The sequence below is a fragment of the Tachypleus tridentatus genome, chromosome 8 (assembly GCF_004210375.1).
Source record: "Tachypleus tridentatus isolate NWPU-2018 chromosome 8, ASM421037v1, whole genome shotgun sequence".
Lineage (NCBI taxonomy): Eukaryota > Metazoa > Arthropoda > Merostomata > Xiphosura > Limulidae > Tachypleus > Tachypleus tridentatus.
The window spans coordinates 4,614,904-4,627,295 of NC_134832.1; the positions used below are offsets into that span (position 1 = coordinate 4,614,904).

A 12,392-nucleotide genomic window follows, 5' to 3' on the forward strand; every position below is an offset into this window, starting at 1 on the left:
CTTTTAAAATTCCATAAAGGTACAATTTTTATTATATTTTAATCCAAGTACAACTTGGCTTACTATTTTCTTCAATTCTGCCAGTGTATTTGGCTTTGCTTGACCAGGTGTTTAGGATATTCGACTCGCAATTTGAAGGTCGCTGGTCAGAACTCCCTTTTCACCAAAAATGCTCATGAGGGCGCTGTGAGAAGGGGTGACTGTTAAATTAAAGACGGATAGTTGTGATAGCCCTCGCGTAGTTTTAAGCAAAAATTCAAAGAAAAACACTTTATTTTCCTTTTAACATACCAGTTTTTTTGTTGTTGTAATCTATCTTCATTTTTTTTAAAATGTATCTTAAGACGGCTGGTATGAATATTAAAAGTTTTATTAAAATAAAGTAGAGAATAATGTTGACATTTTTATTAATCTGAAGATGATCTAAGAAAGTCGAAACGTTGTTCTCTACTTTATCTTAATAAAAGTTTTAATACCCATACCAACTGTTTTGAGATACATTTTTACTTCAAGTGGACTTCTCGTCATCAGGAATATCTTTAATTTACTTTGCAAATAATGTGTTTATTTTTACCTGTGTTTAAAACGTGTTTTACCTATCTTATTCAGTATATACTTTTCCTTCAATATATTATATCTAGGAACCTCTCGTTGCAAAGTTTAAGCAACTGTGTGCTTGGTCGATCTCGAACCGCCCTATTACAGCAGTACGTTAGAAATTGGTTTTCGATACATGTGGTGGGCAGAGCACAGATAGCCCATTATGTAGTTTTGTGCTTAATTGAAAACAAATTGTTCACAACACTCGAATACCACACAAAAAGGAACAAATATGATCCAGATCTTAGACTCCATTGAGAAATTTCGTAACGATAATGATGAATTGAATAAAAAATATATATTTTTTTTAAACATGAAATGACGAATTGAGTGTAGAAATACTTATAATAATTCGACGTATGAATGAAGATATAACAACACCGCTGACGAATTAAATAATAATGTATTAAGGGTGAATTTTTCAAGTTTCTTGATGTTTATTGTTTTTTTTTTAGCTTTCATAAACACTGTTCTTGGTGCAAAACGTCGATATTGATTCCTACCTTTCTTTACTACTGTCACTATTAGAGTTTGAAATAAGACAAAGTCCTTAATCAGTATTAAAAGGACTTGACCTGACTTACTTCTAGGGCGAGAGTTGTTGATAATACTTTGAATTCCATTCCAAGAGAGTTTGTTTGTTTACGTTACAATTTTCGTACAAAGCCTCACAAGGGTTAACAACACGAAATCGCCTCTAGTTTTAAACTGATATTCTAAAGAGAAAGCAGCTAGCCAGCAGCGCTCACCGCTGACTCTTCAGGTAATTTTGTCCGACTGAGATGAATAGTATGGTTTAGTTTGTTTTGAATTTCGCGTAAAGCTACACGAAGGCTATCTGCGTTAGCCGTCCTTAATTTAGCAGTATAAGAGTAGACGGAAGGCAGATAGTCATTATCACACATTGCCAACTCTTGGGCTACTCTTTTTTTAACGAATAGGGAAATTGACCGTTACATTATGATGCCCCCACAGCTGAAAGGGCGAGTATGTTTGGTGTGACGGGGATTCTAACCCGTGACCCTCAGATTACGAGTCGAGTGCCTTAACTACCAGGTCATGCCGGGCCCCATGAATAGTGTTGCTTGACCATCACTCTTATAGAACACCCAAAGCCCTGAAGAACGTAAAGTACAATTTCGGTTTTATTTTGTGTTCGTTCTCCTAAAACGGTACTTCTGAAAAATCATGTAGAAAGATGGAGTTTAATTTTTCATCAAAAAGATTGTAACTTTTATAAACGAGATCTCGTCACAACAAATAATGGAAAAAAAACTGAAAAAAACGTTTGACGAGAAAAAAATATCCTAAAACAATCATAAGTATCAGATATAAAAGCAGAAATATGACTAAAAATCAAGATATTAAAAACGGTCACATTTTGGCTCTATGCTTTTACCTGAAAGTACGTTTGGTGAAGTTAAGATAGGAATTTGTAGTTTGATTAAATAATGTCTACAGTAGTTTCAACCTTATTTGTTACTTTTTACGATCCCTATTTTTATTCATTTTGTTTGCTAGCTTTTCAATGTTCAACTACGGGCAAAGGATTACTTAGTATGGAAACTAATTAGAAGCTGTAATAATAATAAACATAGCCAGTAACTAACTGATACGGTTCGTGATGATTTACTGTAACTATTGCCTTTATGATCGCATTAATTCGAGTTGTAAAAAGTTAGCTGTAGCTGCAGATTGTCATAGAGATTTTTGAGATTATATAAAGCAGTTATAGTTTCTGTGTAACAAAATTCTCTATATGTAATGCATAGAAATTGGCAAATAAACAAAAACATGACTCTTACTAAGCGCGTATAAAATTTTACCAATAGAAACCCAGCCTTTTCAAATGAAACACACGTCTAAACAATCGCTTTAAATACATCTGTCTTTTAAAGTAAGTATTCAACGATTGTATGTAATAAAATTTAATATTATGTGTACTGATTGTATTTATTCCTTTGCTTCATACATAATATAGGGGTTGGCTCCCTAAAGACATCATTCAGATAGTGTACAAAACGTTGAGTATCTACATGTTACAGCTATCTAATACTCTTCTCTTATTGGCTGGTAATTTCTGCTTCGCCCTGTACTTAAGCTTTTTAAAAGAATGTCATATTTCTGCAAGAAAGTTAAATTTGTGGGGTAATAATAACATCTTTTATACTAGAATTATTGTGTTTTTAGTTTATATGAACTATAGAAGCAACAAATCAACTTTCCAATACCCCTTCGACCTTTGCACTATCTTGTTTAGTATCTTCGAAATACCAAACCGTTTTGTTGTAGGCTGGCAAGAGAATGATTACACTATGTAACAAAATTTTTACTTTTTCTTATTTCTGGACAGAAAGTGTTATTTCCTAGTTGCTTATGCCTAAAGTAAATGGAAAAGACCCGTTTTTCTCTTCAAACTTTGTTTTGTGACCTGGGAGCATATAACGAAAACATGATGGGAGACTATATTTGGGGGCTGATACGTGAAAGTGATTTACATTAGAGTCGCAAATCTCGAAAACTACTCACTTCTAAACATTTTTGTTCATTTTTGTATAACTTTAGTATAAATACATGTAAATCTTGATTCATATGTTGTTTTATTCAGACCTTATGTAAATAAAAATGTGCAAATTTGCCCGTTTTTAAATAGAAAATAGGTTAATTTCTAAATTTCATTATCCAGGTCACAGAAGCAAAGTTTGGAGGGAATAATGGCCGTTTTTTCTACTTTTACAACATAAGCAATTAAGAAATAACACATACTATCCAGGAACAAAATTTGTGTTACATAGTGTAATAAACATAATTACAAACGGATCGTTTTGAGCTCATTTTCTTATTTTGTGCATTTTTGTACGGTGTTTACCATTCTTAATAATCAGTAGTAAAGGTTTTAAAGTAGTGTTTGAATTGAATTTTTACTGTTTAAGATGCACAAAGGTTTTATTAGCGTTGGTGCAATTTCTTGCAATCCCTATTATGATATGAAAAGAATGAAAGAACCAAAATAGAGGTTCACGATATTTTAAAAACTATTCATTTTATGGAAACTAAATTTTCGCAGAAGCACAGTAAAGATCATTTGTTTTATTCAGAAAAGTTTTATGTTCTGTGTTTGTGTTTTCGAAAAACAAAACAAAACAGGAAAACACGGCAACTGTACTGTATTCTACGTTTCTCAACTTCCGTCCCGTAAGATACATTTTTCGAAAATTACATTCCAACACACCTCCTTTTCTTCTTCCTTTTCCTTATTGTGTAATACTTGACATGAATAACAAACACATGTTGAAAGTTACAATATAAAAGCATGGTGTTCGAAGAAGGTGTGTTTTGGGCAATTTTTTATTATGTTTCATATGCCACACGTCAGCTACTTGTCAAGCGCGTATAGTTTCCTCAGTTATAACCCTTACTGATGATGATTCTCTTCCTATTAGAGGGATGGACCGGAGTGTACAGATGGGCCTAAGGAGCTGGTTGTCATTAACAAAGTGTCCGGATAAGAAAAAAGCAAGAATCACTTAGTAACGAAAAATCACAGAGTTACAAATACTATCTTTTTCAGTAATGCACACATGATTAGTGTTCACTTATTAAAGAACATACTGAAGCGATGGATACGTGATTAACGTAGTATTTGTTTACGATTGTTTTCAGAGTGGATTTTAAACTGTAAAAAAGCGCAAGGATTGATTGGTTTGGTTTGTTTCGAATTTCGCGCAAAGGCAAGGATTGTTTGTTTGTGTTTTTGAATTTCGCACAAAGCCACTCGAGGGCTATCTGTGCTAGCCGTCCCTAATTTAGTAGTGTAAGACTAGAGGGAAGGTAGCTAGTCATTACCACCCACCGCCAACTCTTCGGCTACTCTTTTATCAACGAATAGTGGGATTGACCAAACTTTATAACGCCCCCACGGCTGAAAGGACAAGCATGTTTGGCGTGACGGGGATGCGAACCCGAGACCCTCAGATTACGAGTCGCACGCCTTAACACGCTTGGCCATGCCGGGCCGGCAAGTATTGATACCTACTGCTAGTGGCTTTTTTTTTTTTTTTTCTTTTACTGTCACAACGACTATTATGGTTACTTACCGTAAACTGATTTGGTTTAAATTCTGCTTATACATACCCGAGAGCTGTATGCGATAGCCGTCCCTCATTTAGCAGTGACAAATTAGAGGGAAGACATTTAGTTAACACCACCCACCGCCAACTCTTGGGCTACTCTTTTTTTAGAAACGAATAGCGGGATTGACTATAACTTTATAACGTCCTGGAAGGCTGAAATGGCGACCACGTTTCGGTGACGGTAGTTCGAACTCGCGACCCGCAAATTGCGAGTCGAAAGCCTAGACCATCATCAGGCCTTGCTGGGCTCGACATGAGCTCTACCTAGTGTGCGTTCCATGTGCAACAGTTTTTCCAACTTTCATTCTAAGTTCACTCTATGTGGCGGGTCTCTTATAGGTATGTAGTGAATTTCATCAAATTGTGTGTTCAGAACTACCTCAAACCGTGCTTCTTTCTTCTTCTTTTTTTTTTTTTTTTTTTTTTTTTATACCGACGAAAGAATTTACCTTCTTTAGCCCTGCCTTTAGTCAGCACAGTTTTGTTTTGTAGTGCGTTCTGTAAGCAGCAGCACGTGTCTCTGTGTATATAATACCCCAGGGTTCCAGCTGTTTGAGTTTATAATCACGACGTGGTTTGGTTGGGGTGTGAACTTTCACGTGCGTTAGCTCTTGAGACTTCACTTTCGGCCAAGGCGGCTGGCCTAATATGGAATATGAATCTAAGTGGGCCGTGCCATTACTGAAGTCCTTCACACTCAGGCACGTCTTGTTCATGCACATATTGACGTTTTACACACTGCGCTGGCTTATTAGACTTTAGACCTAAACCTAATTTTTTTTAAATTCCTGAACGCGATTAGAGGTAAAAGGATGCGTGCTTGTTTGTCCATAACTACATGTAACTCCGTCACTGCAACGTAGTCTCGTTCTAAACCCTTCCTAAAGATGCAACAACCTATAACCAGGCTTAACAGTCGCACCGTATTGTTTAGTTGAAATAACCCATCTGGTTGTTGAGCTTCAAACGTGCACAGTTTCAAGATTATTTATCCCGTATTCTTCGCTCAGGGTCACAACGGCTAGACCTTTCTTGGCGGGAAAATTAGAGAAACCGAAGAGCGTACAGCTATTCCCTTCTGAGGAGCGGGCGACGAACAATCGCTGTCAGGTTCTGGAACGAGATGAAACGGTACAGGCTTTGGGGTTGTCTAATGCTAGTTACAGTTTTCGTCTTTTACGCTAGCGGTAAGTGCGCGCACTTTGAAATTCTTATCTCCATAAAATGTTGGTTAACTTTTAATATTCATTAATAATGTTATTTTTGTGTGTGTATCGGTCAGGTTATATCGAGTAGGTTAATTTTCAATGTGTGGTACATTCATACTAATTTGTCATTTTACAGTAACTTTTTTTATTATTCTCGGTATTTAATGCATGTATCAAATTTAGAACACTTACGCATCTAATCTATTAAGATAGTACAATGTTTTATTCAACATCAAAGTAAGTTATCTTGTAATCGCTTTCTTTTACAAACCATAGTCTTTTTTCTATGCCATTCCACAAAATTTCTAATTTGGCATTTGAGGCGATGTTTTCCATGAAATTAATGTTTCATAAGTTTTAATCGGGCTTAATTTATTTTATAAACACGTTGCTACTCTAAAAGATACTTCAGTAAAAAAGAAAAACAATTATGGACAGCTTGTATACGAGTGAAACATCATATAAGTGTTGAGAACATTTTATTAAGTATCTTAGGATCTTAGTATATTTTGGAAAAAGATGAAACTTATATTGTGGCAATGGCATTTTTTTTTTTTTGGTTTTATTAAATTATTTATACAATCTGTCGACGAAACATTGTTTTAGTGAAACAATGCACTAATTAAAATTTCTTGTTGCTACTTTTTAAGACGGATTTATAAAATCTAAAATGTTTGGTATAATACTTCTATACATTGAAATTATCATATAGAGAACATTTCTTTATCTTTACGAGCTATAACATTGTAATTTTTATTGAAAAATTTTTGAAAAACTACATATCGATAAATAAGCACTATCTTAACCGTACTTATATTTTGATATGTTTAAGATTCTGTGTTATTCGTGAAATGTGTATTTGATAGTAGACTCGAGTTACTTGAGAGTATTTTGTGTTTTGCAGTTTTATCACTTCAGTCATTTCTTAAATGTACTCGCTAATTTACATATGTATATAACAAAATTGTTTGGCTATTTCTATCCAGAGGTGGAGACTTGCATGTGTTTTATTTTTGTATATATATATGTATTTAGCACTACACTGTAACTTTGTTCATAAGGTTACATTAACATCGATACGAAAGGCAAACAACAATTACTACTGAAATTGAAACCCGAAATTAGGTCTCACGAAGTTTAAAGTCCAAATAGTTTGCTGTTTACAAGGAAATAAGATTTCATGACAGATAGGATTATCGCTAGAGGTTCCAGATAAGATCGACATATGAATTTACCTTACAATGTCTAAAAGAGTAAATTTAAGGAAAATCTCATTTAGATGAATCATTATGTAGAAAAGACTTATAAAGTCTTGAAATATAATTTTAGTATCAATTGTCAATTACATTTCAGGAGCGTGACTTAGGACTAGTATATTTAGGTTCATTTTGGTTTTTACATTTCAAGAACGTAACTTAGGACTAGTGTGTTAATTTTAGTTTTGTTTTTATGTGCTGTAAAGTGTGCTCATTACAAAATCATTTCAAGAACATGACTTAGGAGTCAAGTGTGTTTAGCTTCATTTTTGTTTTTACATCTCAGGAACGTGACTTAGGTCTACGTGTTAGTTTCATTTTCGTTTTTGTGTGTTGTAAAGTGTATTCGTTACAAATTGATTTTCATTACTTCCAATAAGACTTGATCTTTTTCTGATGTTTTGGTTTTCCCCCGAATTATTGTCGAAGTTGTTCTGAAGTTTATCTAACCCACGGGAGTGATCTGTATAAAAAATTAAAAACAAAATATACAAAATATATAAAAATGTACAAAACAAAATAAATCTGTGTGCGTCTCTCCAATATTGGGGAGTTGACCATAAATGTAATAGCTTCCTATTATTCTTCTATTACCATGCTCGTCCTTATAGCTGTGGGGGCGGTATAATGCGACAGTCAATCTCACTATTCGTTGGTAAAAGAGTAGTCCAAGAGTTGGCGGTGGGTGGTGATGACTAGCTACCTTCCCTCTAGTCTTACACAGCTGAATTAGGGACGGCTAGCGCAAATAGCCCTTGAGTAGCTTTGCGTGAAATTCAAACCAAACCAAACTGTTACTAGCTCTCCATTTTTTATCTTCAGGAATTGTTGCCAACTCTTCCTCCTATGTTGTGTTCTTTGTCATTCATATGCTATTTATTTTACTTATATGCTCTTCAGAGACCCTAGTCTATTTGGATAATGTACATTCTCAAGGCATTATTTTTTTTAACCTCTCTATTTATACATTGTTTGATCTTTCTCTCGTTCTTTTAATGACTTTGTATGTTTTGTGTGCGACTATAACAAAAAAAGATTAGTTCCATTTAGAGTTAAAATTATGTATAGCTTACCATTTGCTCATTTTTAGACAAGTATAAGTTAAAGGCTAGACTTACATTAAATAAGCGGATGTTTGTATAAAACTATTTTTCGAAGTAATTAAAGAAGCTAACCCAGTATCGTAAGACAACTTTTAATGTTTTCTCATTAATGTGCAACACATGCCAGTGACCATCTGAGTAAGTGAGTTTTCGCAATGTTTTCTTGTTTGTGTGTGTGTAAAAGGTTGTGGATCATCCAAGAAACAAATGATAAATTTTGGTATACGCAGAATTATGATTTTCGTCTCTCGGCCAAACATATTTTTTAGAAAAAAACTTCACATAATTGAAGATATTGATTGTAGTTGTATATCATCAAAACATAAATCCAATTTTTATATCATTTTGTGTTTATTATTATTATTATTCAGTTTTACTGAAGAAAAATTAAATTAAATTATTTAGTGAAGAAAGCCAAACAGTTAGGCCTACACAGCGTGTCAGATCTATGAATTCAAAGGCTTACGGTTTGTCCCGTTGTCGTAAAAAAAAAAGCGCTACGTTATAAAAGTGACAGTCAAATCTTATTATAGGTTATATAAGAGTGATTGATGCTGTTAACTAGTTTCTTTCCCTCTATTATATTAGACCAAGACCAGGGACGGCTCTGAGGAGACAGCTCTTGTGTGGCTTTGTAAACAAACATGTAATAAAAGTAATCTATCTCTTCACTAAGTTTATTTTCTTTACTGGATAAAATTTCGATAGTATGTTTTAATCTATGCAAAACTTTAATGTCAGCAACTCGATTTCGTTTAATGTAGTTAAAAGATTATGGACCGTGCGCCTCGTCGTTACTTCGTAGGATATGCAATTTCAAAAACTAAAAGTCTGGACGTAATATGCTAAAAACATTGATTTTAACCCTCATCATCAACAACAACAACAAAACAGCTATGTTTTGGTTATGTAGATGAAGATCGAGGTTTACATCGAATAATAGCGCTTTAGCTCTGCTGTACAAATATTCATGTGTATTGATTATGGGTGGAAACGTAAACTATAGAGAATGACCTTGTCCTCCAGCGTCCACTGCTTTCTGCTAGGCACCTTAATTAGTTAAAAAAAGAAACATAAAGAGACAAGAAAATTGGTAACATTTAAACAAGTAGTTAATTTTGTTATATAGTGGACACAGAGAAAACTGCTTGTCAATTTTTAGTTTAACACAAATGATATTCCTTGGTAATGCAATACATTTAGTGCCTGCTATCACCCCTTGGTGTGCATGTGGGTTTGGTGAAGCGCTGTGGAATTCGAAACACATAAATAGGGTATATACCTTCGGGGTACCTTTAGTTATTCTTTCACTTTTTCGCTTCACTGGTATTTACAGTGTACGTTTTTCAATATACCTGAATGACTGTACATTTTTGAAACTACTAGTGGAATAATTTTCACTATACTTGCCTTTTGGTTTTTTTAGTGCAAAATGTGTCATTCGTTTTACATGTGCTTCTGGTGTATAAATTTAACCTATATATCTGACTATTAGATTATGTCGACCGTACAAGTTGTACGCTCACGTTCAAACCTGGTATCTGTGGCGCCAGGTGTTCCCACCCCGCCAGTAAGCTAGAAAATAATGGAACGTGAGCATTCTATTTTAGCAATTAAGAAATGTGATCACAATTTCGTCTACATCTTAGTTTGATAAAAAAAAAATTTATCGGAGGATGAAGCTATGTGCAATGTTTTTCTTGAAACCTACATCACTTTTTTAACAAGTGCTTAAGTTCCGTATTACATAAAACCAGTTTATAAATATTGGTAGGAGACTTAGAGTCGCCTAAATATATGTTTTTATATTTTTTAATGTATAGCGCTTCAGAAAAAAATTGCGAACAAAAAGATATATATATAGATTTTGAAAAAGCTACAAGAGTAAATCAAAATCTAACTATGTTTCAAGTGGAATGGATTAAAGAGAAACTCATTATTTTTTAGAATAACTTAGACGTATTTACCCAGACAGGCAAATGTTTGATTTGTAGAGCGTTATACTTTTGTACATAAAAACATAGGCTATTCAGACACGCTGAAACTTGCATTATTAAGTAAATTATTATATTTAGAATAAATATATGTATCAATTTCGAAATTTAAGAATCATTCGGGTTACATAGGAGAAGGGTCAATACCAATACCCTAACGTTTGTAAAGGACCGTGATGCCTATTTATATAGACGTGCTCACGCGTTTATTATTTGTTTTCTGCCTTGCGTATATTATACATAGCTTGTAATCCTGCCCGAGTTCCTGTTTCGTTCGTTATGTGCATTTGCCTCAACGTAGGCGTTGATGTATGTGAAATCTTATAGGATTTGAGTATAATGGGCTTACAGATTTCCAAGCCCATTGTTCAGAACAACGCTTGACATTTTTACACTCGGTTGACTTCAGTCATCTTTCTAATATTTATATATAGATCTAACAATACAGTAGCTTTAGCAAATATTTGTTAAGAATACATTGTGTACTTGGGATAGTTAATTTATGTTATGTGTCATCTCATTGGTTTAACCTATATGTGTGTGGTTTCGACTTTATCAGTAGAAAATAATTGCTGCCCGCTCTTGCATGCATTGATTACATTGTCCTTAAACAAAAACCATTAAAAAAGAATTGCTAAATTTTTTAAACAAAAAGCATTATTGTCAAAGTAATAGCGAAAAGATAGGTGTCTCTTTTAAGTTGGTCTAGGCTTAGGGTAGTGTTTAAAAAGTAGTGTAAATCAAGCTCTTTCAGAAAAGCCATTTATTTTGCAATTATTCGTATATACACAAGCAACTACATCATCTCACGCTACTCTTGTTACCTCGTGAGAAAATAAAACATTAAAGTTTTCTCTTAAATTAAAACAAAAATCTTACCATTGTAAAATTTTGATGTAAGGAATTTCAGCCTTTTTACAGAGATGTTCATAATGGGTGTAACATCTTGGGCTGTAAATACACTGTCTGAACACTTTTCATTTCAAAAGGAAATCACATGTACAAAATTAAGGTGTTACTTAAGCTACATCCTCTGAATTTTGTATTGTATCTATATATTAATACTTACATAGTCGGTAGTCTTATGTTTAAGTTTCATTATGACAACTTCAACTTTTCAGTAATTTCTTACTACAATTTCGATATCTCTTGCGCGGTAACTATATATTTTCTGTAGACACTTTAATTAAAAAGACTGAAATACCGGACAACAACATCTAAAGCCTCTGTGTGTATAATAATGTTGTTAGTAAAGTATAAGTCCTCCACTGGGACAGCTGTAAATATTCGGATTTACAAAGCTAAAATTAGGGGTTCGATTCCCCTCAGTGGACAAAGCAGATAGCCCGATGTGGCTTTGCTCTAATAAAACACACACAGTAAAGTATAAACATTAGTGAAAGTATTCTCACGGTCAGAAGATAACACTATGTAAATAAATGCTTGCTCGTGCTTTTCTTATCACAAAGAAAGTATCCGTACCAGCAGCATCCAAGAGGAGATATAAATTGTCGGTTTTACTTTGACTTTCAGATTATGTTGTAGCCAACTGAATTATATAAAGGGATGTTGAATATGTAGAAAACATGTGTGGGTTTAAAGAAACCATGCAGAAAGAGTTTTGGGCCTGTATCGATAACATATAACATCCGTCCCTCATGTTTCATCTGAGCCCTCCTTGAACACGTACCATGGAAGATAACTAGAAAGATGTAGTTTGTTCAGCGTGTAGACTTTGACTAAACCAGAGATTTTATTTCTGTAAATAAACTGATTCTTTGAAGTCTCCCAAGTGCAAAATCGTCACATCGTCAGATTGTCAGTGAAGGAGAAATATTATTACAGACACCACGTGATCTTACCTATAATTAAAGGTTGCCTTGTTTCGTTACTGGATATTCTCATCTAACCTGAATCCAGCATTCATAAACCCTTGCCCTGTTAAGCTCTTCTCGTTAAAGCATCAGACATGTCAACACATACCCGCATTTTGAAGAGTATAAAATGCTTATAATGGTTATAATGGTCAGTCTCTCTATTCGTTGGTAAAAGAGTAGTCCAAGAATTGGCGGTGGGTGGTAATGACTAGCTGCCTTCC

General features: G+C 34.1%; 1 protein-coding gene and 1 long non-coding RNA gene across 7 annotated transcripts in view; one reads left to right on the top strand and one right to left on the bottom strand.

The window, feature by feature from the left end:
* LOC143258439 (uncharacterized) overlaps nt 1-12,392 on the bottom strand; it is a 39,816-nt gene that overhangs the window by 26,501 nt on the left and 923 nt on the right. The window lies entirely within an intron of this gene.
* Nucleotides 5,408-12,392, top strand: part of LOC143258435 (laminin subunit beta-1-like) — a 160,483-nt gene continuing 153,498 nt past the window's right edge. For 3 of the 6 annotated variants that reach the window (XM_076517369.1, XM_076517370.1, XM_076517374.1), the window contains exon 1: nt 5,718-5,920. In XM_076517369.1, coding sequence (XP_076373484.1) covers nt 5,857-5,920 — 64 coding nt within the window. In that variant the 5' untranslated portion in view covers nt 5,718-5,856. Of the gene's footprint in view, nt 5,921-12,392 lie in introns of all 6 variants that reach the window. The other 3 variants (XM_076517364.1, XM_076517371.1, XM_076517363.1) reach the window with 2 other exon arrangements.